This window comes from Aedes albopictus, chromosome 2 (genome assembly GCF_035046485.1).
Source record: "Aedes albopictus strain Foshan chromosome 2, AalbF5, whole genome shotgun sequence".
Classification (NCBI taxonomy): Eukaryota; Metazoa; Arthropoda; class Insecta; order Diptera; family Culicidae; genus Aedes; species Aedes albopictus.
In genome coordinates this window covers 254,763,433-254,791,305 of record NC_085137.1, presented here as the reverse complement: position 1 = coordinate 254,791,305, position 27,873 = coordinate 254,763,433, and the positions used below count along the sequence as shown (strand labels likewise).

General features: G+C 41.1%; 1 protein-coding gene across 5 annotated transcripts; it reads right to left on the bottom strand.

The window, feature by feature from the left end:
* Positions 1-1,080: 1,080 nt before the first annotated feature.
* LOC109428235 (uncharacterized) lies at positions 1,081-24,943 on the bottom strand. Of its 5 annotated transcripts, XM_062851578.1 has the most exons (4): positions 24,376-24,943; positions 23,912-24,260; positions 13,110-13,691; positions 3,151-4,264 (listed from the first exon to the last, which is right to left on the bottom strand). In XM_062851578.1, exons 2-4 carry the CDS (start codon positions 24,006-24,008, stop codon positions 3,249-3,251), a joined length of 1,695 nt encoding a protein of 564 aa, XP_062707562.1. In that variant the 5' UTR covers positions 24,009-24,260; positions 24,376-24,943; the 3' UTR covers positions 3,151-3,248. The 5 variants fall into 5 exon arrangements, with proteins under 5 accessions (XP_029728368.2, XP_062707562.1, XP_062707563.1 ...); XM_029872508.2 differs by having other exon boundaries at positions 1,081-4,264; positions 23,912-24,943; XM_062851579.1 differs by lacking the exons at positions 23,912-24,260; positions 24,376-24,943 and adding an exon at positions 14,319-14,682.
* Between the last annotated feature and the right edge of the window lie 2,930 nt (positions 24,944-27,873).

Genomic DNA, 27,873 nt, shown 5'->3' with positions numbered 1-27,873 from the left:
GAAAGTGACAGTATGCATCCACAAACGGACCACGCGTATGCGTGCATCCACAAACGGACTCTCTGCTAGACTGCTCCTCTGAACGTTAGGCCTACTATGATTACTCGGAATCACCACACATAGCTTACCAGAACTACATCCTATAATAGATCTGCCTAAAAGCCAATTTTGGTGAAATATTTGGCTGATATACGGCCAGCTGCAATCTGCGTAACGAGTCTCTGATGAACAAATGTTATTGTATTTTTATTGTAATTCATTTGACATCAAATTAAAAAATCTATGAAAATTTTCTCAAAATTGTATGGTTAAGATACATAACGATCACCATTTTTTATTGTAAAAGTGTCATTTATCGACAACAGTGGTGATGGTGAGTGTGCTGTGCAAATTACAGTACGTTTAATGATGAATAATTTTCGAAAAACTTGTGTTGTAACAAAAAATTTATCGTTTTTTATTATTATTTTTTAATAATGTATGATAAACAAACAAGCACTCTTATCATTTAACATATTTTTACTTTGTTTCGAAGTCAATTGAACACTGAACATTCCTTATGATTTACTTTTTAGCGATTGTTCGCGCATAGAAGCTAGCGCCACATAGGTCGATTTGGAGAGTAGGAAAACAGCCAGAGCATTTAATTCAATGTTTAACTTTCGCGGTGGTTTAACTGTGAACTGCTGCGTCTAATGGTTTACGGTCTTTGGTCAGACTTTCAAGACGAAATTGAAACCGCCCGAAAATCGCATGGCGGTTATGGCAGAGCAGCCACATTTTCTGTATTTCGTTCACGAAAAAAGTTGGCATCCCCTTGTTTATTTTACTATCTCGAAGTATTTTACTAGGGCTGTAAGCCTAAAAAATAGTTTCAAAAATATACTATTTTTTGAATTAATAAACTATTGTTCCATTGCCTTGCGGTTCAAAAAATAAACGAGGGGATGCCAATTCGGGTTATGGCAACATAAGCGGTAGCGAGAGTAAAATCAGAATGAACGTATTTAAACATCGGAGGATCAACTGGTTTTGATGTGTAAACATGACTTTTCTTTCAAATCAATAATATACAGAATGTTGATGTATTCAATGTTTTCAATATTTATTCAATACAGTTCTGTCATATGATCAACATATATGAACTACTATTTCTTTGTTTTTAAGTTGAGTCGGTTACAGTTATTTTATCACATTCTTTTCTTTTGTTGTTTTCAATACAGTCATTTGCGTTATTTTTCTGATCGGTAACTCTTGTTGCTTCAAGTTCTTTATTGTTAATGTTATTATTTTCTTTCTGCTTTTCTTTATATGTAATGCCTTTTCGTAATAGCCTCTCAATGTTACAATATCGTATTAGTATTTGACGTATTTTTTTTTGTTAAGGATCAACTGACTTATTACCTGCATTATAAGGACTAGCATTGCCGAATTATTATCGATTTCACCTGAGTGCTTACATTCTTCTATAAATATTACTTATATACTACAGTACGACTCCGATGTCATAAAACGATAACGATATGTTCGAAAGAGTTATGTTCAGACAACAATTGAACTAGAGGGGATAACTTATTCTATATGATACAAACCTTACACTCAAACTTTGCAGAAGTAACTTAGGAGAAGATTTAAATACTATTGTCTTCTGAGTTCGGAGATTTTAAAATTGTATGGAAATTGAAAAGCAACAATGAACTGAATATAAAAATGCATATTTTCAAAATTTGTTTACGACAAACGTGCCATAAAACATAAAATTTAAATGATGAAAAACATATGGCATATGCCTTATGCATTTCATTTTTAAATTAACCAAAAAAAATGTTCAAACTAATAGCAAAATTCAGTTGCATAACAATAAATTGATTCAGATTGAGCATTGATGATAAAAAAACGAAAACTTAGTGGAACAACGCATTTTCTGCTTTATCTGTTATTACAGCGGTATATGACAAATGTCGAGCTGTGTCACCCCACTCGTAGAATGGGCACAGAAATCATCAGGAGACCCAAATGTCCAGCCCGATGGATGATTTCTTACCGTCGATTGAATGCCTCCTCTTATTTCGTTACACTCCGAGACCACCGGAGTACTGTGAATGCATATGACGGGAAAATTATGCTTAAACCTCTCCACCATCTCTACAGCCATCACTAACCAAATCTCAACGCAGAGTGGCTGGACGAAGGCGAACTCAGTTTGGGTTTCCTTGAGCACCGCCAAACCAGCCATTAACGACGATGCTGAGAGAACCGTCAGGTTAACGGAACAGAGACCATGGAACAGAATAGGTGCATAACTCGGCAGAATGCGGGTGTACAGTAGACGTTTGGTCGGTGCAAACGGTTTAACTGCAATGCCTTATAACTGCAAGTCCGGTAAGTGCAACAAATTTGCAGTTATCGCACCGGAAAATGTCAGAATGGTGCGCCATGTTAGCCCAAATGAACAATCGGATGAAGTTCACGTTCATTTTACGTCAGTTGATGGTTTGTTGACACAGTCAGGCGTTGCAGTTATCGGATTTACGTTCGCTAAGTGAAACATAAACATGTTGCAGTTATCAAACGTCTACTGTATTTCGATTATGCCAAATGCTCATGATGCCAAATGACCGTTATGCCAAATGACCGTTATGCCAAATGTCTTTATGCCAAGTGACCTTATGCCAAATGACTGAGAAATGTCCTGCTCCAGGTAAATCATGTATTCTGGACAAGCTGAGGACTAAGCTTGAAAAGAAGGGACATATCTGACCTGTCGAATGGGATACACTGGAGATCACTGCGTCGGAAGGCGTTGTTGTGACTGATGGGTGATGGTCATGGACTGCAGCTGTAAAACAACAACTACGGGCTCAACTGTACTGGATTGGTGATGAATGCGTTAACGATCAACTGTATGCTGGATGGTTTGTAGACGAAACTAATGTGAGACTCGACAAACCTTGGTAGCCGAATTACGAAAGATAAAGATATGACTTTTTCAGGTGTTGAAGGAATTCATCCATCTCGGATCTTTGCGGTCAATAGACATTCAGCTCCGCACCAAATGTACCATGCAAAGATGTCTATAGACGAAATTAATTTGCATATTAATGATTGCTGTGCCACTGTAAACTCAAGCAGAGCTGGTGGTTGTCCATGTGAATAAGTTCTTTAAAGTGGAAAACGGTTTATTGCTCTGCATAACTAGAAAAACATTTAAAACGTAACTCAATATGAATACAATAAAAAAATAAATCTTACAGAAAAGCGCACGTCAACACAAGAAATAGAACGGTTATGGGGAACACGATGTAGACAGCCATACGCGGCTGGCACGTCGATATCAGGAAGGTTATGTCATCCTCTTCGTGTTCTATACCGTCTCTCGTGGGCACCTCCACTATCACCCGTTCGTCCGACCAAAAACTGATGGGAAATGAACAATTTGTACTGTTTACGCAACCCTTCGACTCCGAAATGTTGGAATACTGAAAGGTCGGTTTGTATATGTCAAACACAGCATGGATATCGTTTTGCACGTAATCGTTGTCACTGTAGAAAATGTAGTAGTAATATCCATCGGACGCGACCTCGTGCTTCGTTACCATATGGATACCATTCTCCAGATATTGCACGTCCTTACATAAGTGACTTGGCGGGAAACTTTGCGCCACAAGAATATCACCATCGTAACATGTGAGTAAACTGTTCTCAAAGCTAGACTCCGAGTCAGAGTTATTGTTAGAGAAATTCATGGCGTTGCCGCCATGGTTAATTTTACGATCGTAAACAATGTCACGCCGCGCCCTAGTGCCAATGTTATCCATCGCCATATCTACCCCACTCAGCGATTCTTGCAAATGAGCCTTTTGTTTATCAACCTTATCGTGATGACCGTGTTTACCGTGATGGCGTCTTCGTCGATGGCGCTGTTGATCTTCACTCGCTACGGAACCATCCACCTTGGAATCCTTATAGTTAGGGTTATGTTTGTGACTGTTAACAATCTCTTTGGACGATGCCGGCAGGGTGTTTGGTGCTTCTGATGTTTGAGTATGCTTACGTGTAGTGCCGGAAGGCCTGACCGTGGCCGGACCGGAACCATCATCTCTTGTACTATTGGTGTCTGCTTTCTGTTGCCTTGAGTCTAATGAGTTTCGCGTTTCCGATGCATGCTTTGTCTGTTTAGTCGGCGTCGACGGAAAATGCGTTCGTCCAGAGGGATCCACACTCTCGGCAGCGGTCATGTCCTCTTCGGTCAGATCTTCCCCTCCTGTTGATGAAAAGATAAGCTAATTATGAATTACATACTTAATGCACTGAAGGAAAGTTCTGTCACAACTGCCAGTCAGACAGTCATGCTATTTCCGATCGAAAATGCCCTCTGTGGCAAAAAGAGAACAAAATTCAGCACGTCAAGGTGGACAGAAATATTTCGTATCCAGCAGCTAGAAGGATCGTTGAGCAAAATAGTGGACCTGGAACCTACGCCGGTGCTGTAGCAACTGGAAATCAAAACGAAATAGAAAAAATGAACCGAAAAATCGATGAGCTGATCGAGATAATCAAGCTTCGTGACCAACGTATAGAACAGCTTGAGGCCACACTTAACGAACGTAGGACCTCAGTAATTGACATTGGTGTCAATCATGCCCCCGCCAACGAAGTTCCATCTGCCATTAAGGCTATTCTTGAACAACAGGCACAAATGTTCCATAATGCCGTTCAGACAATGCTCAGGACTCACATACAAACTCAAAAAGAAGTTCAGGAACTTAAGAAGACCGTTTTCCATCCAGCCCCAGCCAATATCACCACCAAAGTAAACACGCCTGCCTCCGTTACTGCCCCCACTCAAGAAAACGTCAACATTCAGCAGCAAGAGGTAATTGAAGTCAACGTTTCAAGCAACAGCAGTTTCACTACACTTGTTGAAGAAAATGAAGCCACTACTGATGTTGAAGACCCACTCTCAAGAACCCTAACGAATGTAGATCAAATCACCGACCTGTTGGACACTAGCAGTGAAACGTCCAGTTCACCAGATAGCCCAAACCCGCAACTACCAATTGGAACACCAAGGCCCTCTGTTACCGGCAATAGTACACGAATCAAGGAAAACCCACATGGTAATCAGTCGGGCACCCCCAAGCGACCCTTCAACAAAGTAAACTCTCCCGAAACAACACAACCGAATAACAATGCATTAAAACTCCAGCGTCAACTGCCTTCTACCCGGAGCAGTCTCAAAAAGCACTTCTAAGAACTTCCCAGTCAAACAGCAACCACCGTTAAGCACCATCATGGCTGTATACCCATCGATCAATCCACTCTCCCACAATAGTCTGCTTTTCTCTACTAGTAGCCGGAGCACCATTGGACCGGAAACCATACCCCAACCGGAACCTCTGGATCGTCTCCGGCACCTGTGTGAAGAAACAGATGAAGAAACAATACCGTCGAAGAACTGTGCCTTGAGCAGTTGGGGCGCCGGCAGACCGGAAGCCTGGATCCCACCGGAACAGCCGAATCGACCCCAGCGTTCAACGGACGAAAATCGTATTCCAGCGATAGCCCCTGGTTGCTGGGGCCCCGTCAGTGCGGACGTCTTTTCCACACCGGAACTGCCGGACTACCTCCAGCCCCAGGGGAAAGCTGAAGGAGGGACGGACAAGGGTAACCACGCCTATTCCCCTCAGGACGACGAGGGACCGATGAAGAGTATGCAGAATGGAACCGGGACGCAAAAAGGGGTCTATCCCTATCCCCCGCGGGACTTCGTGGGACTCACAAATATCCAGCCACAAACAATGTCATCCGAGGAGTATACTGCAGCAACCAAGCCAAACCAACAAGTGTCGACTTTCGTTCACCTAACCGTCGAAATATTCGAATCGCTGCCCGCTTCCAGTACAGCCGTACTTCGCTTGACCTCCGTGCCCCCCGGACACCTCAGGATAATAAACCCGGGCGAATCTCTCGCTTTTCTTGCCGCCAGGACATCCTTACTTACGGTGGATGTCACGCCGTCGTCTGCCCCCAGTCTGACGCAGCCTCTTTTGATCATCGTCAGCTACACGAAGCCTACCGTATCACCGCAATCCACAGAAGCCTTTGTGCATCCGCCTTCGATGCCCCCGGAGCACCCCGGGAGAGCATTCCTGGGTGGTAAGTCCCACCCGCTACTTCGATCATCCACCATCCAGCCTTTCAGCCTAACGACCAACTCCCGAGCTTTCCCTGTTCTTCGTTCCATCGGGGCATCATCGCCTTTTGTGGGTGGCACGCTGTTATCTGCTTTTGGTCTGGCTCTGCCTCATTCGGCCGTTGTTAACTACACGAGGCTTCATAATGTCACAGTCAACTAAAACAGCCAAGAACCCTGCACCGGCGCCCTCTAGGCGTCGCGAGTATTTCAACATAAATGACCAGACCCATCCTGAACAACGATCATCCTCCTCTTCGGTACCCGCCAATGTGACACCAAGCCTTCACGTTAGTAGCAGTCCTCTTTTCCCGATTCCGACATTACCGAAACCAATTAATTTCTTACTCCAATGGAACATAAACGGTTTCATGAACAATCTCGGTGATCTCGAGGTCCTCGTACAGTCCAACCTGCCTTGGTGCTTAGGACTGCAGGAAGTGAACAAAGTCACGATTCAGCAACTCAATCGATCTCTTCGAGGACAGTATCAATGGATACTGAAAAGAGGAAGCAACTTCCGTCACTCCGTGGCCATTGGAATACTTCAGGGGATCCCTTTTGAACCTTTGGACATCACTTCTGATCTTCCCGTCGTTGGAGTTCGCTTGAAAGGAAACACCAACCTCTCAATCGTGAACACTTACCTTCCCTGCGGATCAATCCCGGATCTTCAAAACAAAGTTCAGGAAATCCTTGTAAATGTGCCCGAACCCGTTATGTGGATTGGTGATATGAACGCTCACCACCCTGCATGGGGCGACCGTAAAACGGATCCCAAAGGAATCGCACTGCTAAATTGTTTCCAAGAAAATGATCTAACCGTCCTTAACGATGGGTCAACAACCTTCGAGAAAGGCCACTCTTCCTCCGCAATAGACATCTCAGTCGCTAGCACATCCGTAGCCTACAAATATGATTGGTGCGTAAACCCCGACCCTCATGGAAGTGATCATCATCCAATACAGATATCGACTTTTGCCGATATGCCCGCCTCTACGCGGCGACCCCGCTGGGTCTACGAACACGCAGACTGGGTGGCCTACGAGGATGCCATCCGGACAGCCCTTCAATCCCAAGAGCCCACTGACATTGCCTCCTTCTCCAACCTTATATACAAAGCCGCGGAAGATTCTATACCTCGCACCAGTGGCAGAGCGGGGCGCAAAGCTCTACACTGGTGGACGGAAGAAACTAAAATAGCAGTAAAGGCTAGAAGAAAAGCGCTCCGTGCGGCCAAAAGACTTCCTGCAAACCACCCTGACAAGGAACAAGCGCTAATCTCCTACCGAAAGTTACGCAACGAATGTCGGCAAGTTATACGAGATGCGAAAAAAGACAGCTGGGAAAAATTCCTGGAAAGCATAAGCTCTTCACAGTCATCATCCGAACTTTGGAGTAAAGTCAATGCACTATGCGGTAAGCGTAGATCAACACCCCTCACGCTTAACCACCAGAACTCCACAATTACCGACCCGGACAAAGTGGCCGACGTTCTCGGCAGTTACTTCGAAAGCCTAGCGTCGATTGATAAATACGAACCCGACTTTAAACGCCGCATCCAACCCTCAAGAATGTCCATTCGCAATCTCGTTATTCCAACGGACGTAAGAAATCTGCAAATTAATGAAGCCTTTTCGTTTAGCGAGCTTCTTCATTCGCTAAGCTGTAGCAACGGTAGATCGGCGGGCCCCGATGGAATAGGTTATCCCCTCCTGAAATATCTACCCGCCTCCGGTAAGTCCAAACTGCTCGAACTTTTCAATAAAATCTGGACTGAAGACTACTACCCGCACGAATGGAAAGAGAGCATCGTTATACCGATACCCAAGCCTAACTCAACTGGGCGGGAACCGGCCAATTTCCGGCCGATTTCTCTTACCTGTTGCATGGCCAAGGTTTTTGAGAGAATGGTCAACAGAAGACTCCGGCAGCATTTGGAAATTGGGCAGCATTTGGACAACCGGCAACATGCTTTCCGTGCTGGTTTTGGTACTAATACCTATTTCGCCACTTTGGGCCAAACCCTCAAGGAAGCCCAAGATGAAGGAATGCACACCGAGATCATCTCGCTGGACATAGCTAAGGCGTTCAACAGGACGTGGACCCCACTGGTATTGCAGCGTCTCATTGAAACAGGGCTCAATGGACATATTATTCGCTTCGTGCAAAATTTCCTAACGGAGAGAACTTTCCGAGTGGCCATCGGGAATACTCTCTCCAGGCGCTTTCAAGAGGAAACAGGTGTCCCCCAGGGATCGATTTTAGCGGTTACATTGTTCCTCGTGGCTATGAATAGTGTTTTCGACAATCTACCATCAAATATTTACATCTTTGTCTATGCTGATGACGTCCTACTTGTTATTCCCGGTCGGACTCTGGTACGAACCAGAATTAAAGCACAGGCTGCAGTCAACGCCGTGGCAAAATGGGCATCCTCGATGGGATTCCAGCTCTCCGCACCAAAAAGTGTCCGATGTCACGTTTGCTCCTCTGGCCACCGGATCCAAGGCCCCCCGATCAGAATAAGCAATCAACAGATCCCACTCAAGAACACTGTCAGAATCCTCGGCGTCCTTCTAGACAGAAAGCTTACATTTCGACAGCATTTTGAAACGGTCAAGAACAACTGCAGAACTCGGCTAAACCTAATCCGGACTATTTCGAAACCACACCGAACCAATAATCGGGCAATCCGATTCAGAGTCGCCCAAGCCATTATAGATAGCCGCCTTCTATACGGACTGGAACTTACATGTCTCGCCCTCGACCGGTTAGTCAACTCCCTCAGTCCCATTTACAATGGATACATACGCACCATCTCCGGGCTCCTGCCATCTACTCCAGCCGATGCTGCCTGTGCTGAAGCTGGACTCATCCCTTTTAGGCATCGTATTTCTATAGCCCTGTGCACAAAAGCAGCGGCATTCATCGCGAAGACAACCGGTGATGATAGGATCTACCTCCTCGAAGAGGCGTGTAGAGTCCTCCGTATAGTGGCCGGCGAGGATCTCCCCCCGGTGGCCAAGATCCACTGGCATGGAGACAAGTGCTGGCATTCGAAGAGCATTCATATTGACCGCAAAATTCATTCCAAGTTTCGAGCTGGCGATAACTCTGACCGATTACGAAAATCTGTCCTGGAGCTGCTTAGAAGCAAATATCCTAACCACGTCCATCGATTCACAGACGGATCTCTCTCCAACCGGGGAGTCGGAATCGGAGTATCCGGAGATGTTTCGTTCAGTTACAGTATGCCACCCCAGTGTTCTATTTTTTCCGCCGAGGCAGCCGCGATTCTTATAGCCGCAACAACCCCTGCCGATCGTCCCGTGTTGATTCTATCCGACTCTGCCAGCGTTATTTCTGCTTTGCAGTCTGAGACCCCCGATCACCCATGGATTCAAGCAATCATCAAAAATACTCCGAGATCTACAAGCTTCGCTTGGATTCCCGGCCATTGTGGAATACCTGGAAACGTCTCAGCCGATTCTCTTGCTGGTACCGGTCATTCCTCCCCCCGATATTCTGTCGACGTTCCTTTTCTCGACCTCAAACGTTGGCTCGTTTACACGTTTCGAAGACGATGGCAAACCGAATGGAATAGCATGAAAATTCATCATTTGCGGAAAGTGAAGGAATCGATCGAAGCCTGGAAGGATACCCGCTCACATAAGGATCAGCAAAACATTTCCCGATTGCGGACAGGTCACTCTAGGCTGTCATACAATATGGGAGGCCGCCCTTTCCGGATACAGTGTCCAATATGTAATGTACACGCGACGGCAGAGCATGTACTTTGCGCTTGTCCAGAATATGAGTCTTCCAGGCAACTTCATGGCATCTCCGGAAGCATTCGGGATACACTTAGCGACGATCCAGCTGCTGTGAAAGCTTTATCTGATTTCCTCAAAACTACTGGACTCTTCAATAAGATTTGATCGTTCAAGATCGAGTAGTCAATTCGAGGAGGAACTCGAAAACCGTGGCGCACACTATAGTTATTAATGTTGCTTTGTTAGTCTTGTTCAAATTTGTTGTCTTTGCTTGTGTAGTAACCTCTAAAAGATAAAGCGGGAAGGGGTAATTTTGGTTAACTTACCCCTCTGATATAGGATAAGATGGTTAATCTGACTAGTGATGAACCCTCCTACGGAGGAAAATCACTTTAATAAAGAATAAAAAAAAAAAAAATACTTAAAGGTACAATACTCCCAACTCTGATTTTTTTATGTTATCAAAGAATATGCCAAATATCACGAAAGAAACTGTAGAAATTGTGGAGTGTGAACAAAGATTAGTGGCATTCCCCTTCGGTGTCTTTCCCCTAGCAAGCGTCGGTGACAGCAAGCATCATGGCGAGGTGGGCAGTCTGATGCTATGCTACCTCATTAAGGAGTGGAGCGAGCAGGTTGATCGAGGAGTTTTTTTTTCTAAAAGAACCGACTAATGTCACAGATGCATTGATTGGTGCGAAACGTGCCAAATGGAGAAATGCCATAAAAGCTGAAATGGAGTCGCATGAAGTCAATCGAACGTGGCGACTGGTGGCCCAGGGCTTCAGCCAGAAGTTTGAGCAGGATTAAGGGCTGTTTGCAGTTCCGGATTTTTTCGGCCTAGCTTTATGCATGGGAAATTTCTTGCCTGAATCGCTCAAGAAGTATTTTTCTTCGATCGCAGTACGCAGTTACGAAAAAATGTCAATTCAAATGGCAGTCACTGTAAAAATGTTCTGGCAGGCAGGAATCGGCTAAGAACTCCCTTGAGCGAATTTTGTTGAGCACGACACTGGACTTTATGACAAAAAGAAGATGATCCTGAAGCATTTCGACGTGTCTTTACGGGGAGCTCGAAGAGGAGCTGTTCATGAGGCAGTCGCCTGGACTCGAAGTTAAAGCCAGGAAAGGACTAGTTTGTCACTTATGGATAGTACGCAGATCGCAAGAATTTTTTTGGTCTATCTCAATGTGTGGAAAATTTAGGCAAGGAATCGCTCAAGAAATGAGCATTTCTTTTTGCCCCAGTACGGAGCTGAGTAGAAACATCAAATATAATGGAGCTTGCTGTGTAAAAAGACACAGACTACGCCTTCAGCTTTCGGCTGTACAGACTGTTTTAAACTTAACACTAGACAACGGACAAACGGAGCATGCACCAGTGGAAACGGGGAAGAAACTATTCTCACGAAAAGTTTCAACGCCCGAAGCGGGAATCGAACCCTCACCCCATAGCATGGTGCGATTATAAGCTTGGTGATCCTAACCGCACGGCTACGAGGCTCCACGTAAAGTTTCTTAAAATTCAGGGTTAAGCGCTGTTTGCAGTTCAGAACAGGGGACCCGCATGCGGCAAGGTAGGCCTACTGCTCATCTTTTGCGAGTGTGTTAGTGTGACTGGCAACGCGACCAGAAGCCTGGTTGGATTTTGCTTGGAAATCGGTTTGTTTTGTCGATGGGGATGGCCCGCGAAATCGCATTGTGTTATTTGGGAAGGCCCGCTCGATGCATGTTAGGTAGGCGTAGTTTGTTCGAGTTTGACGTGCCTGCACCCTCCCTGGTTCAGAAGGAATTTCTCGGCCTATCTTGATGCATGGGAAATTCCTTGCCTGAATCGCCCAAGAAACCGTTTTTCTTCCATCGCAGTACGCAGTTGCGAAGAAATGACAATTCAAATGGCCGTCACCGTAGAAAGTTTCTGCCAGAAATCGCTCAAGAAGTTTCTTGAGCGATTCCTTTTGATCTCGAAACTGCGCTTTAAGGTAAAAAAAATGCACAGAACGGAAATTATTTGACCGATTTCGTTTAAAGTGCATACCTAGCATTAGGGAAGAGCATCTATGGATTGAAGCAATCGAACCTATACTGGGGGTTTGTGTCATTTGGCATAAAGTCATTTGGCATAAGGCCGTTTGGCATAAGGTCACTTGGCATAAAGCCATTTGGCATAATGGACACTTGGCATAATAAAGAAGGGTGCATTTTGATTATGCCAAATGTCCATTATGCCAAATGACCGTTATGCCAAATGGCTTTATGCCAAGTGATCTTATGCCAAACGGCCTTATGCCAAATGTCCCGCTCCCGAATCTTTCTATTTTGTGATATAGGGCAGTGCATAAAATTATCTCCTTCTCTTTCACTCTTACAGAAATTTTGTAAACAACAAGGCCACGAAACGTCAAAATCCCATACAAAATCAAAACAGTGCAGTGCCCTATGGCAAAGATTGCGTAGGTTTGCCCCTGCTTTGTCGCCAAAACGTCGATGAAACGTGTCGGCTTCTACGTCTACAAGTTCAGGAAGACACCAAACCGAAACTACAAACAAAACACGGTAGTTAGAACACGTGTCAGGAATTTGTAGCAGTGGGTTATGATGGGATTCGAACGCACGACTCTGTATTGCTAGACCGGTACTTTAACCAACGATGCCATGTAATGTATAACGATTCTACGGAAGAGAAAGTCGCGGGTTCATTTATTTCACTAATGTACATATCTTTCCTTTGGCTATAGATGTCGATCTCCCACCCGCTCATATTTAGGGTGGAATGAAAATAAATCAACTGTCCGCAAAATACCAAAGGTATTCGAGAACAATTTGGCTTTGAAGAAACAGTGCATACAAGTATCAGAAGAAATTGGCTCTACTAGAGTGACTGGAAGGACGAGTGGCATCATGTTTCGATTTGGACGGGTCTTTTGCTCGTTTGACAGATGATTGCTGTTCCAATTTTGACATTGACGCCACTTTTAGTTAAAGTCACTCTATAGGCTATATCATTGCCCAACCTAGTGGCAAGGACAATGTGCAAATATTTCTAACCTAACTATAATGATTGTATAGAGCGAGGAACGAGGAATCCTTCTACATCCTAAACATATTTATATATATTTTATATAAAAAAAACTTACCGTGGTTCCCTTCATCTGGGGACACATATCGGCCCGATTTGTTGCTCGTAATTCCAGACGATTCAACAATTTCGGCCGCAGATTCGAATGTCACCTTCACCTGGATGTGCTCGGTATTGTAATGTGCCCCCACTTTGTTCTTGTTGTGGTCCAGCAGACCACAGGTCCTAAGATTTCTTTCTCCCTTGACGACCAGTATCCGGGAACCGTCGTAACGCGAGCACACCTTCAACGCTACGGTTGCTCCCTTCAGAAGGTAAAACCCCCAGTACTCCAGAGTATCGTCCGGCAGCGACATGGACTTCTTCAGCCGAATGTGCTTCCGGTTCTGAGAGATTTCCGGCTTCTGGTTGAGCTGGAATGCATTGAAGCTGGTGTTCATCTGCAGGGTATGACGTTGGCAGAATACCGTCGATATACCATCGCGGATCTCGATGATGTCGGACTCCGCTATAGGGTATACCACGTCCGCGAATACAGTATGTCGCAGGTATAACGGAAGTATGATGAGTGAGGCTGGCAGGACAGCTGTTAGTATGCAGAATGCTATGACGCGCTTGACACCGTGCATGTTTTTAGTTTCTGGAATAATTTAAAAGGCATGAGTAATTGATATGCGATTCAAGTCAGGTGAACGACTATACTAAAATTTACATAAGCCGGATAGCGACGTACACTGGGCACCGGTGAGTGCTTAGGAACAATCTCGGTAGAACATCACCACATTCGACCAACCGGAATGACCGGTTCACATGGTCTGAATTAAAATAATATTCCTAGTATTGTTTGTTCGGATTACACTTATTTTTAGAACATATCAAAGCCAGGGGTTGAACGGCTTGATTTCCTTCGTAAACCATCCATGTTCATAAACACGACTACTCTATACATGCATATTGCGCAACAAACACTTCTATACTGCTATGCAAACAAAGTTGCAATCAACAAACAATGTGCATGTTGCTACACCATGTCACAAGAAAGAATTGACAGACTTTTTTAGACTTATATCGCCCACCACGATATTTTCAGCTGATCGATATTTATTACCATTAAACTTTGGCCTTACCTTTGCACGGGACTTAGACGACGAGTGAGTAATTCCTACTAGATTCAGTGATATCAGTAGCAATGAAAGACCACTCGATGGCTCCCTTATCATATTTTCATACGTTGACACGAGAGATGTAGTACGTATTTTTTTTTTACCCTCCTGCCTAGCAGCACTATGTGCACAAATCCGCTTGTCTGTCCTCACTTCGAGAATACCACTGAGTAATGATTATTGCGACTGGTCTTCTCGTCGATCTGGTCGAGCATCCGATGTTTATGACCGCTCATCATTGCGATGTATATCCTATTCTCTTATTCACAAACACCACCAATCTTCACAGATGCTCTAAGCAACAAAGAATCGAATGGGGGATTTTATCGAACAAAACCTCTCAAGACAAGAGTTTATTCGGAAGGTCCCAGTTTTAAAAGTGTCGATCGAAATGCACAACGAAGACGCTCTGCCTCTGCGTACTTTTTGGTTGCATTCCATTCAAACACTCCCCTATCTCTGCTCGTCTGTTTGTCACGTACAAATAATATATTTAATATCATGAGGACGAGCGCGCATATTTGGATATGCGCGCTTCATACGAATGGAAAGAAGGGAAGAACAGAGGAGAATCAAAAACACTGCATGAGCGAAGTTAGCTTCAGCGGTATAGTATCCCGAATAAAAAAAAAATTTAAACATGTACTCCCTGATATTCCCTAATATTATCGTCGCACCACCAAATCGAAGTCATCGCTAGAAGCACATGCGAAGTTGCAGCTGCGAAGTAAATTTGAATCTATTTTTTCTGTTGCGCATCATTATGCTAATTAAGAGCAACAATTTGCACTAATCCAAATTGAGTTGCGACATTTCTAAGTAGGTTAAAAATCAATTTTCGCACGTTCGGTCACTTCGTATTTCGACCAAAAGCATAATATTTACAGCAATTCTAAATATAACGTCAATAAATTATGCGCATCACATATTGTCCATATAACAATAATGTACAATAATCTAACACGACGAAAATCAATATCACATAAATAGAAATGTATCACATAGCGTGATGAACAGCAACCCTTCTAAATATGGTGCACATGCAGGGTTGGGTTGGTATCTCAGAGGAGAATTCAAAGATGGGTGTATTTTTTACACACATCATTCTCGATTTGCTTAATCAGAATTTCTCTTTTGATTTACACTCTTTCACTTTCCATGCACTTTTGAGCAATCAAAAAAGAGTGAAAGTAAAATGTGTTCTCGCACACCCGGTGCAAGAAGAGATGTTTAGTGGGATCAATGTTACCTCCACGCATACATGGAATATACCCAAGTAACCACGGTGCTGAAGCCTAATTGCATGCAGATACAATACGGTGTATTTAGAGCAATCATTACTTTACATGCAAACTTAAGGTTGATTTAAAGTGGAAGTGGGCAATTATAGAATCAAATTAAGATTATACTGGTATAATCTTAGTTCAGTCGCATAATTGCCATTTCCACTTTAAATCAACCTTAGTGTTCATGTAAAGTAATGATTGCTCTAAACCCAACTAACATTTATTGTGAATGTAAACGTCAACAAAGCGTCCTCAATACGGCTTGAGGCTGAGTTACTGTGTTGTACATATGGGCGGAAGCTTCTATGCAAGCCCTATACCAATGAATCTGGCGAACTTAATCCACATGTATATGCTGTGCGAAGCAGCTTCTATGCCACGAAGTCATAGCTCTTATCTCAGCTCCTATGTAACCATTAATTGAATAACATTTTGAGAAGGCGCTTTTTCAGCCTTTTCGTAGTTGTTAAATAATAATTATACGGCATCCCCAAATTAATCGATTAAATATAATTAGGTTATGTATACCGCGTGATGCAATACATGTGGAACTGGAATTATCGCTTTTAAAATTGAATAATTAAAGTATTTGCCGCTACTTGGAATCAAACTGCCGATCTCCGTATCCACTGGTCCTGATGATGTCCTCGCTGCCACACTGCTATATATAAATAGCATAGAAAATAGCCTGTTTTGTTTTACTCCAGACAAGCCTTCATAATTGTGCCACAAGAAACCTTACCCAACTTCATCTTGCTGCATAAGCTTGTGAAACGTCAAAAGCAATAATGTTTACATTGAACAAGCTGTGTGGTTGCGCCAGCAGGTTCTCTAAACAGCTACGAAGCGCTGCTGTTTTGTGTTTTGGCAACATTACAAAACATACTGTATAAAAGCAGCTGTTGCATTGGCTGGGACTCTTACTCGATTTGTACATCTTCCGGCAAATCTTCCGGCGTTGAATTAAAGTGCAATAAAAGCAACCCAAATAATTTTACAGCACAGAGATGGATAGCTGTAAAGAATTGATTTATTCAAAATAACTTCAGTTTTCGAACATTTATGCTTTCTGGAGAAAACTGTATCACATTTTAAAAATCTGTATTTTTTCTGTACTCTGTATCTTGTCCGTATAGAGTATAGAAGGTCAAAAATCTGTATAATACAGGAAAATCTGTATATCTCGCATCTCTGCCTGGATTATATGGGTTTTTAAGAGATTCACGGACTACACTAGATTATTCAATGTTATAATTTGTTGTGAAAATAAACGAAAATACCCATGTAGATTTACAGGACTGAGCTTCAGGACTGTTTGGAACACCTAGAACATCCCACCATATGGAAAACTGGTCCATATTCATAAAGAAGGCTATTCAAATTACGTATAAATGAACACCATACGATACACAAATTACGTCACGCTAAAATCAAAATTTTTCCACCCCCCCCCCTCCCCCCTTGTCACACTTTTTGTATGGGACTTCAATATTTTTTGTAAGGGTCGTCACGTTCTGCAAACCCCCCCCCTCCCCCCTAAAAGCGTGAGGTAATTTGTGTACGACCCCATATCCGAAATCAGCACTTAGCGTTACTTGTGTATCCATTTATTTTGTTTTTCCAAACTTCTTGGTGTTTAGGATGAGCTAGAATGTCAACGATGTCTCAAACTCAAATACCCATGTACTTCTCCAATAGAGAAGTAGATTTGCATTATCTTTGCCTAAGACAGAATTTAGTTATATCGAGTGAGTGATTTTATACAGCCATTTTTCTTTGTGGTCAATACATGACCCCTCCAGCCCTGAATGGTTAATACCTATAAAGTACTTCAGACTCTAGTTTGATTTAAAAACACTTCACTAATACTTCACTTTTGCAAAAGAAAATAAAAAATGAATAACTCTTTTAAAGAAAAACTAGAAAGGACGAGCAAATTCCTTTTAATTCTACTACTGTGCTTATCTTCGGACAGATAGGCCTATTTCGTCTGTGACTTACAGACTTCTTCAGTGTCAAGTGCTCGACACTGAAGAAGTCTGTAAGTCACAGACGAAATAGGCCTATCTGTCCGAAGATAAGCACAGTAGTAGAATTAAAAGGAACTTGCTCGTCCTTTCTAGTTTTTCTTTAAAAGAGTTATTCATTTTTTATTTTCTTTTGCAAAAGTGAAGTATTAGTGAAGTGTTTTTAAATTAAACTAGAGTCTGAAGTAACAAGTTCTACTAAAAGCTCTAAAGTAATAGTAAAGCCTATAAAGTAGCAAAACATTTGTCAAAGCTGCACAACGTACAGTGTATATTAGTCTAAGACACATTCCACGCACTTCTACGCCAAGGGTGTCAAATTTCAAAGTGATTGTTTTGCCCCAAACTTTCCAGCATATGAAAAAGGGTAGATTCAATATTAGGAAAACCAATTGTTTTACTTAAAATTTGACTGGTAACGTATTTAAATAGCTAGGTAAAGTAATAGCATTTTATGTAAGAAAAATGAAATTTTTCATTGATAATTGTCAAATATGCCTGCTTGCATGTTAAAGTTCGCAAACATTGCACCTATTTTTTGTTAATGTAGTATAATAATGTATATTTTATACACCGAAAAAAAACTTTTCATAAAAATGGGTTTTGATATGTTTTAAGCACTTTTTGCAATAGCCGCAATTTGATGGTGTCCCGTTACGAAAATAGCACATTTGTTGTAATAACTTTTTTTTTTCTGTATTAACGAGATTTTTAGCCCTTGGCTAGTTCATCTCGGGACCCACGCTTTACTTCCCTTCCGAAGAAAGAACTCACATTTTGCGAGTTTGTCGGGAGTGGGATTCGATCCCAGGTCCTCGGCGTGATAGTCAAGTGTTCTAACCATCACACCAGGTCCGCTCCACATGTTGTTGTTGTAATAACGAATTTATTACGAACTTTAGAAAAATGATTATCAGGATTCTCTTAGTACTCGTGGAGACCTTTCTTCCAACATATAGGTACCCTTGATCGATGCGTTATCTTAGGCGTTACAATGGGTACGTAGAAATGGTGTCCCGTTACGGAAATTTTAAAGACATTCTTTAGTGAATAAATAAGTTTGGTTTGATCAAATATTTAATCAAAAATCTGTAACTATGATGAAATGATATTATAGGGTGTATATATTTCCATTATACTTCTTGGTGTAACGCCCCTACTGGAACAAAGCCCGCTTCTCAGCTCTACGAAAACTACGTAAACAAAGGGCAGGTATTCTGGTGGATCAGTATAAAAGTGATATTTTATTAAGTTTTATGGTGACAGCATACTCTTTAAATGCTTTATCCTTTTTAACATGTCCCATGAATTACCACAATGATGTATAAAAAGGTTTATGGAATCACACATCGTTCAAAACTTGAAGATCCCGAAGTGATAGTTGGCATTCTTTATCCCATTAATCATCGTATAATTTACTATTACGACGACAATCATATTTTGAAGCTTATGTTCTTATTGAAAAAAAAAATGTAAAAGGCATCACAAAAATGGCGTAGCATTACTTTTTGTGACTACACAAATTAGTAACCATTGATTGAAAGTCTAGCGACCTCCCTCTTGCCGTTTTGATTGTCAACCTTTTCTTCTTCTCCGTTTGTTTGTATCGTTACTGGTTGTGGTTAGAATATCAACGGAAAGCCCCCATAATCCCATACCTTCCAAAAAAAACATTGTTCTCTCTAATCTCGACCAAACGGCGAGTTCAAAACTAACATAGTATAGAAGAAAAATCCTCTTAAAAATGTAAATTTATTTCAAATGAAATTGACTCCTTTATTCCCAAGGCGAATAAAATGAAAAGACTGTGTTGGAAGAATGGCTAAAGTGATTATTTCGTGTGTTGTGTTTTAGAGGCTCCCGCGGAACTTGCTCCAGGTGTTATGGAGCGGCCATATCAGTTGATACATACTTACGTCATTTTTTTTCTATTCCATCCTTTCGAAATCATGTAGATTGATACGTCACTCGGCATGTTTTGGTTGCAAATCAGAAACGTTCCCGATGACATCCCCGTGGAACCTGTGCTATACAGTGATAGACATTCGTTCAGCCGAGGCTAAAAAAATTTCAAAAAAGTGCCAGGAAACTCATACAAAAGATTTTATAATAAAACTTTTTTATCGTAGTGATAGTATATCTAGTACTGTTTTATAAAAATGTGATACATCACACTTACATATACACTGAAACAAAAATGAGGGTAAAAACCCTTCAAATGTCATTTTTTGCCTAGACATTCGTTTAGCCGAATTGAACATTTTTTAGAATTCCATAATGAAAAACTAACAAATTTCGTAAAATATCCAACAACGTCATTTTGTATGGTGACCTGCATTATAGATCGAGTTGTAAATCTTGAATTAGGTCGTTTTTGGAAGTGTTGCCATATTAATTTTGCATGCATCTCATATAAATATGTCATAATATTGTAAATGTTTCCAAATTGAGATTTGATGTAGTTATTTTTATCCGAAGTGTTTCAAAAGAATCTAATGATAGTTTCATGACCAAAGCAGGTTGAAATTTTGCGAAAAACAACTTTTTGAACAGAAAATCACGTATTTAAGTATTGTTTTGATGAAATATGATGGTTTCACTTGCATAAATCACAGCGTTTACTACTATTACGTCTTCTTATAGCTCCCAATATCTTCTAGACTGTATTCTGGCTGAAATAATATACATTGGACGGCTCATATTTCGAGAAATGGCACCGAAAGTATTCAAATTTCTAGCATGAACTACTTGTTTCATAATTTAGACATTTTTTTCAAATAAATCATGTTAAAAATGAATGTGGTTCACAACTAAGACTCATTTATAATACATTTCTTCATATTGAATGAAATAAGCCAATTATTTAACCAAATCTTGCATTTTTGTATGAGCATCTGCTTTTGTATAAACAGGGTACACAAAATCTGACACTTCTTGCAGTTCTTTCACTTTGCAGTCTTCTAACTCATTTAGTAATGGTAGTATCAAACAGGTATACTCCACAGGCATTAGGGCACGTATTTATTTCAATGCAGAACTATTTATTTTAGCTTTTATCAATCCCATTTTAAAGTTTAACTAACCAAAAACCAATAAACTTATTTTTTTCATGACATTTTATGCAATAATTTGAACGTTTCTGACAATAATTCTGTGCCATATTTTCAAAACTGCTAATCTAGCTTACGTTTGAGTGTTTACAGAAATCAGTTTTCTTAAATAAATTTGTTTTTTTTTTTCAGCCAGACGCTGGTTCACCTCTTAATAAATTTGTTTATCGTCGCTTCTCCTTATCGGGACATTTTTTTTATAATAGTTCTCTGAATTTCACAAATAAATAAACTTTCAAGGACAAATATCTTGCTAACACGTCATAAACTAAATACCTTGGAGTATATTCTCGAAATATACTCACGAAATTGCAAAAAATCTATAGGACAGATCGGTGAAGTACTAGATTTGTAGTAATGAGCTGAATTTTAGTATGGTGAGAAGGTCAATTCTCTGTTTCTGCAATAAAATGCTGCAAAAAGCGTGGGTATTATGAATTCTTGCCTAATTTGATGCTGTTTGAGCAAAACTTTGGACAACAGTGTTGCTGTTTTCTCCATTTCTTGCAACATAAACAACATAGTTATCCAAAGTTTTGCTCAAACAGCATAAAATTAGGCAAGGAATCATAATACCCACGCTTTTTGCACCATTTCATTGCAGAAACAGAGAATTGACCTTCTCACCATACTAAAATTCAGCTCATTACTACAAATCTAGTACTACACCGAACGTGCCCCATTGAAAACCAATTTTTCATTTACCTCGGCTAAACGAATGTCTAGGCAAAAAATGAAATTTGAAGGGTTTTTACCCTCGGTTTTGTTTCAGTGTATATGTAAGTTTAATGTATCACATTTTTATAAAACTGTACTAGATATACTATTACTACGATAAAAAAGTTTTATCATAAAATCTTTTGTATGAGTTTCCTGACACTTTTTTTGTTCTCGGCTAAACGAATGTCTATCACTGTATGTTCCGGGGTGGCCATATTAGTTGATACATACTTCAGTCTATCGTTTCTGACTCAGTCATTCGAAATAATGAAGATTGATATGTCACACGGCATGTTTAGGTTCAAAACCAGAAGTGTCCCCAATGAGGCCCCGCGGAACCTGTCACGGGGATCCGGATGGGTCAACTTATTCAAATCTATTATCGCAGTTGTGTTTCACTGTTCGCAACAAAAAATTCGCTGAAAATCGATGGTTCAAACACAACACATGAAATAATCACTTTTAGCCATTTTGACAACCCCCTGACCCCAGCACAATCCGGAATATCTCCGAAATGGTTCCGGATATTGCATTGCCACTTGAGCATAATAAACTAGCACCAATTTACGATTAATTAAGGGCGACTTCAAAAAAATCGGATAAAAATTGACGAAGTGTTAGCATTTTGAAAATGAGTTGTCGGGGATCGGATACGTGAAGGTTAAATAAACCTCGAAACAGTTTCCCCATTGCCCATTCCGAAGGCCCGCCGGAGCGGGTTCGAAGGCCTATTTGTGTCCTGCCGGACAGCTATCATCTGTCTGAAAAACATTGCCGAAGACACCAACATTCTATCTAGCAAAGCATTTGATCTACAACTAGATGTCTTTAGCCGTAACGGGACACCATTTGCAAAACACTGCAGTGCACTGTTTTCTCGCGAGCGTAACGCTGCGCTCCCAAAACTAAATCAAGAATATTTCTTAAATAAACTATACATTTCGCAGTAAAACTCACTTCGGCAATCTTGTTCACATCAATCCAAAGAAGAAATGTCTAGAAGACTATATTATTCAAAACCTCATAACAGAGCTGATATTTCAGTTTGAAAATTTTAAAAAGAAGATTTCTGCGATACGAAATGTAACATGTTATATAATGTAAATTGGAACCAAAACCCCGTAGAACAAGTATTGCATCAGGAAGTACATCTAAAAAGCTTGTTATAAAACCTGTTAAACCATATGGTCATGAACATTATATTTGATTGCAGACGTCATTTGTTCACGGAAGTTAGCTCCTCGCGGTGTCCCGTTAAGCTGGAATGTGTCCCAATCGCAAAAATAATGTACACATTAACATCCTTTTACCATTGCGAATTTACTGAGACTAGCAATCTCTAAAACCATCATATTGACACAAAAATAAAATATTTACTTGGGTTGGGTAAATGTCTCGGCTGAAGCATATTCCTTACCTCTCGGCAACTTCGCTGATTTGCATGATCTATCTATCTATATAAATAAAAATGAAGTGGTGTTTGTATGTCACGAATAGGCTCGGGAACGGGTCAACGGATCTACACCATTCTTTCAGTATTTCATTCGTGCAGGGCTCCGAAGTATTCGTACGAAAAATCGACCAAGAACGCACCGAAAACGAGAAAGTTTGAAACTCCATTTTGCGTGTCATATTTCTACAAAGTTTGAAATTGACTTAGTTATAGCGGCAAGTGCCCAAAATAGGTACACCTGCCCAAATGGTACAATACCCTAAATGCGTTTTACAGACGACAAATGAGTTTACATCTACTGATCAACTGTGAACACGCTCGAAGCGAGTAATCTAATCTTCACGTGGTATTGCCGAAACAGCTTTGATCGCATAGTCAAAGGTCAGTTTCCTCTTTTTATTATGTAAAGTTGATTACCAAATTATTCAAAGGGAAGCACAATCTTCAATGCATAATAAATAGCTACATATCCAGTTAGCATAGTCATAGTGGATAAGATTTTGGATCGCCAATCCGGAGACGGGAATTAAATTAATTAAATTTTAATTCTCGCACAGGTTGAGAAATTTTCGTGGTTTCTAATAGGTATCAATGTGAGTCAAAAACAATGACAATTCAAACAATGGCAGGCCAAGAAAACACTTCAATTAATAACTGCGGATGTACGCAAAGAATACTGTTGAAGAGAAACAGGCCAAATTCCAGTGGGAATGTAGAGCCATAAAATCTAAAAAAAATATATCAGTCTAATGTACATGCAGCATTCTATTGGTCACCGAAGATATAATAGGTCTTTGATAAGATTCACGTGCTGATAAGCAAAGTTTGACGAAAACATCCGAAACAATAGCCACCACTGAGTAGGAGTGTGATTGACACTCAATCGGGTTTAAAACGGCAAATGTTGCCTGTCGTTCACCGCACTGTTGTACAGAGGGTGACAAACAATCTCCAATAATAAAACACGGTGGCGAAAGTTATCTATCAGGCGGTATCACCCATCGGCAACATGTACCTAAGCGTGTTCAACATCACCGGTGTCCAGTTATCTGTCGGGATATTTCTTTTTTGATGGCGCTTTGATGATCATGAGATACTTACTGTTGAGCCTCTGCAGCGAGTTGTACTTGTAGGTGTGATAGTACGCGACATGATCGACCTGCGTGCCATTTTTGGTATTTCGTTGATTTTTTGCCATGTTTGTTATTGGGTTTTTCTACACAGTTTCACTCAGAATCACGTTTAATTCCACTTACACACATTCAGTAAAATTACATGGAAACTGTTACATCTAGTATGCCGCGAGCTTGAGATGAACAAATTCCGTTGCCATCGCGTTTAACACTGATCGAGCTCGTGAACTCCCATGGTCGTCGGACTGATACCCGTTAGGTTTTGCACATGAGACAATGTTTTCCAGCACTGTCCTTTTTTCTGTTGTAGTTTTAATCTTTTGAATAAAGACAAATGTTTACCGTTGATACAAATCTTTTCAAGACTCTTGAACGCCTAGTAAAAGAAAGCGTGTGCTGTCTCGCGTTCGCTTTCTGACTTCAATAAATTACCCTAGTGAGATGGCGATAAGGATGCACTGATACCGTGTGTTAGGGTACACTTCCAAGATTCTCTACCGAAAGTTCGCCATGGGATTACAACTCGATGTCACCTCCTGCAGATGCTGATTGATTCTGCCCTGAAGGCGCGACTAACGACGATCTACCTGTACGGCCAACGCGACCCAAACTGCCCAGATGAGAGTATCGCTCAGCCGAGAGTGGTTATCGCGCCAAATACAAAGCAATCATAGCAGGCACTTTTGATAAACAGAAACCGTTTATTGGAATATGATTATATACATCAAACAATCATCACGCCAAACATTCGACTTAGTCTAGCTGATAAAATTTTATTGCATAGAGGACCCATCCTAGTAGGCGGAGGGTGGACGACGTTCGTCTCCACGAAAGATTTTGACGAAACAGACACAGGAAGCAATAATTTCCTTCCAACTGGCAACTGCAACGGTCAAGGTCCACGCTACGACGCGCCGCTATTATTGTATATTTTGTTTTGGTTCTTCTAAATAACCACTGAACAAGCGCACGGTACCGACACGTGCTACGCACAAACTGTTTTGTCTATACTTTGAATTCGACAAAAGACAGCTTCTGAACGCGATCGAGGATTGAAAGATGATCACTAATCTATTAAATATTGTAAACAACCTTGGAACAGAACCGGAACGGAATCAAGCATTCGATGAACCCTACTCTTTTGTGTTGGTATACATTACATATTGGTGGAATGGGAGGCGCGTGTAAGCTACTGAATACTTCATTTGTTTTACATTTCATATACCTAAATATGTATAGCTGCCAACTTTTCAACCATGTAGGAGAACCGGAACCGATCCTGTTTACGTTTGAAACTAATACAAAACAAGCTTTCATCTAATACCTATTTCTCGAAGTCATCGCGCCCTTATTTGATATGGCAATCTATGTTAACCGCTGTCACCTGCTTTTAAAAACTGATTAAAATTTAGTTTGTTTTGCTATTGCATCTCAATTACACTGTGGTGCATAATTGATCGGACAAACGATTTTCATACAAAATGGCCAAGTTTGAGATGCTGTTACTATAGTTTGCTTTGGTGGATTGCGCTCAATTTTTGACACGGAACTACGAATATGATACGAATCTGAGACGAGACCGGACAACTGGCTTCTTATTGATCTTCTTTCCTTCCAAAATGTTTGTTGTTTATTTACGTTTCGCTCCGATCGTCGTTCGGGCTAGTGTTGCCAAACATTTTATGTTGCTTCAAGATTCAAGTTTTTTTTACGGATGAAACATGAATGAGAAGTGCCCATAAAAACAAACAAGGTCAAATTGTTCCAAAATAGGACGACTCCCAAATTCATCATAGAAAAAAAGCGAGATGGCACCGATTCATTGCCTTCTTTTGGTGTTATTATAAGAGCTCATTTCTAACAAAAATACAAAAAATAGAGAACAAAACAAACCGCGCTTCAATCTTTCATTTTGAGTAGGATTGAATTGATAAAGCAACCCCCCGAGCAGTTGAAACAATCTCCGTAATAACAGTTTTTCAATGTTGAATTTTTCATTAAATTTTCAATACATTTAATTAATTATTCCGAATGAAAAAATTAATTCTCTTTCATTATTATAATGCACTTTTACCATAATGAAAATGTATGCGGACCGTATTTTCAATCGCTTTTGACAACACTGTCTACACGCGGTCGGGAACGGTCGGATGGTTTTTGCTTTTTTTGTAATAGCATGAAATCAACCAATCAGCAGCTGGTCCGTTTTGGCCCCATATCGAGCTACCTATTGACTGGTCTCGTTTCAGATACGAATACGAATAGACGCGTGTAAATCAAAGGGGTACCGCTGTCCGATCACTTTTGCAATATTTTCAACGCCTTGCCACGCCCAGACCTGTGAACGAAAACATTTCATACTTTGTATACACAAAATTCAGCATATTCGTAGTTCCGTGTCAAAAATTGAGCTCAATCCACCAAAGCAAACTATAGTTACAGCATCTCAAACTTGGCCATTTTGTATGAAAATCGGCGTTTGTCCGATCCTGAAACGAGACCAGTCAATAGGTAGCTCGATATGGGGCCAAAACGGACCAGCTGCTGATTGGTTGATTTCATGCTATTACAAAAAAAGCAAAAACCATCCGACCGTTCCCGACCGCGTGTAGACAGTGTTGTCAAAAGCGATTGAAAATACGGTCCGCATACATTTTCATTATGGTAAAAGTGCATTATAATAATGAAAGAGAATTAATTTTTTCATTCGGAATAATTAATTAAATGTATTGAAAATTTAATGAAAAATTCAACATTGAAAAACTGTTATTACGGAGATTGTTTCAACTGCTCGGGGGGTTGCTTTATCAATTCAATCCTACTCAAAATGAAAGATTGAAGCGCGGTTTGTTTTGTTCTCTATTTTTTGTATTTTTGTTAGAAATGAGCTCTTATAATAACACCAAAAGAAGGCAATGAATCGGTGCCATCTCGCTTTTTTTCTATGATGAATTTGGGAGTCGTCCTATTTTGGAACAATTTGACCTTGTTTGTTTTTATGGGCACTTCTCATTCATGTTTCATCCGTAAAAAAAACTTGAATCTTGAAGCAACATAAAATGTTTGGCAACACTAGCCCGAACGACGATCGGAGCGAAACGTAAATAAACAACAAACATTTTGGAAGGAAAGAAGATCAATAAGAAGCCAGTTGTCCGGTCTCGTCTCAGGTCCGATCAATTATGCACCACAGTGTACATAGTGGTCGCTTATGATTACTTATGGGATTCACTAAACAGCGTAAACTAATTAAACTGATTAAACGTCGCAATCACCAAGGCAATCTTGCATTATTTCTTTCGTAATTTCATGAAACGTTTCAATAATCACGGCTTACGCAGTTACTTAAGTTTAGTTTTTATTTAGTTTAGTTTATTTATTTCATCAACAGGCTGGGTGTAGCCCCAATGATGGTTAAGAAGTATGATACAATGACATGGTCAAGAAACTAATAATAAATAATAATACAGAGACAACATTCAACGAAACAAAACTTGGTCAGGAGTTGAAACTAAAGTAAGTGCATAATCAGCGTCCGTCATTTCGCCCTGCGAAGAACGACGAAAACCTCCAGCGAAGAGTCTCACGTGAGAAGTGGAAATCAAACAACGAAGCTACTCTATTGAATACCCGCTGCAAGCCGCTGATCGCACCGTGTATCCCATAGTTCGTTCGACGTAGAGGCAGTCTCAGCATGATACTATTTCGAAGCGATCTTGGCTGAACGTTCAAATCGATTTGCTCCAGAATCGCCCCACAATCGATTCGACCCTGGAGCGTATCAGCTACGGTCAGTGCTCTGGTTACATCTCGTCTCGAGCGGAGTAGTTGTAGATCAATCAGCTGACATCGGTTCTCGTAGCTCGGCAGGCGAAACGGATCCCTCCAAGGTAGCCGGCGGAGTGCGAACCGAAGAAAGCGACGCTGAAC

What these genes read in the sequence shown, in the direction of transcription:
- LOC109428235 (XM_029872508.2), bottom strand. Translation starts at nt 24,008, where the DNA reads ATGGCAAAAAATCAACGAAATACCAAAAATGGCACGCAGGTCGATCAT. An exon ending in CTCGCTGCAGAGGCTCAACA is followed by an intron (nt 13,692 to 23,911) that starts GTAAGTATCTCA and finishes AAATTATTCCAG; the next exon opens with AAACTAAAAACATGCACGGT. An exon ending in CCCAGATGAAGGGAACCACG is followed by an intron (nt 4,265 to 13,109) that starts GTAAGTTTTTTT and finishes TTTCATCAACAG; the next exon opens with GAGGGGAAGATCTGACCGAA.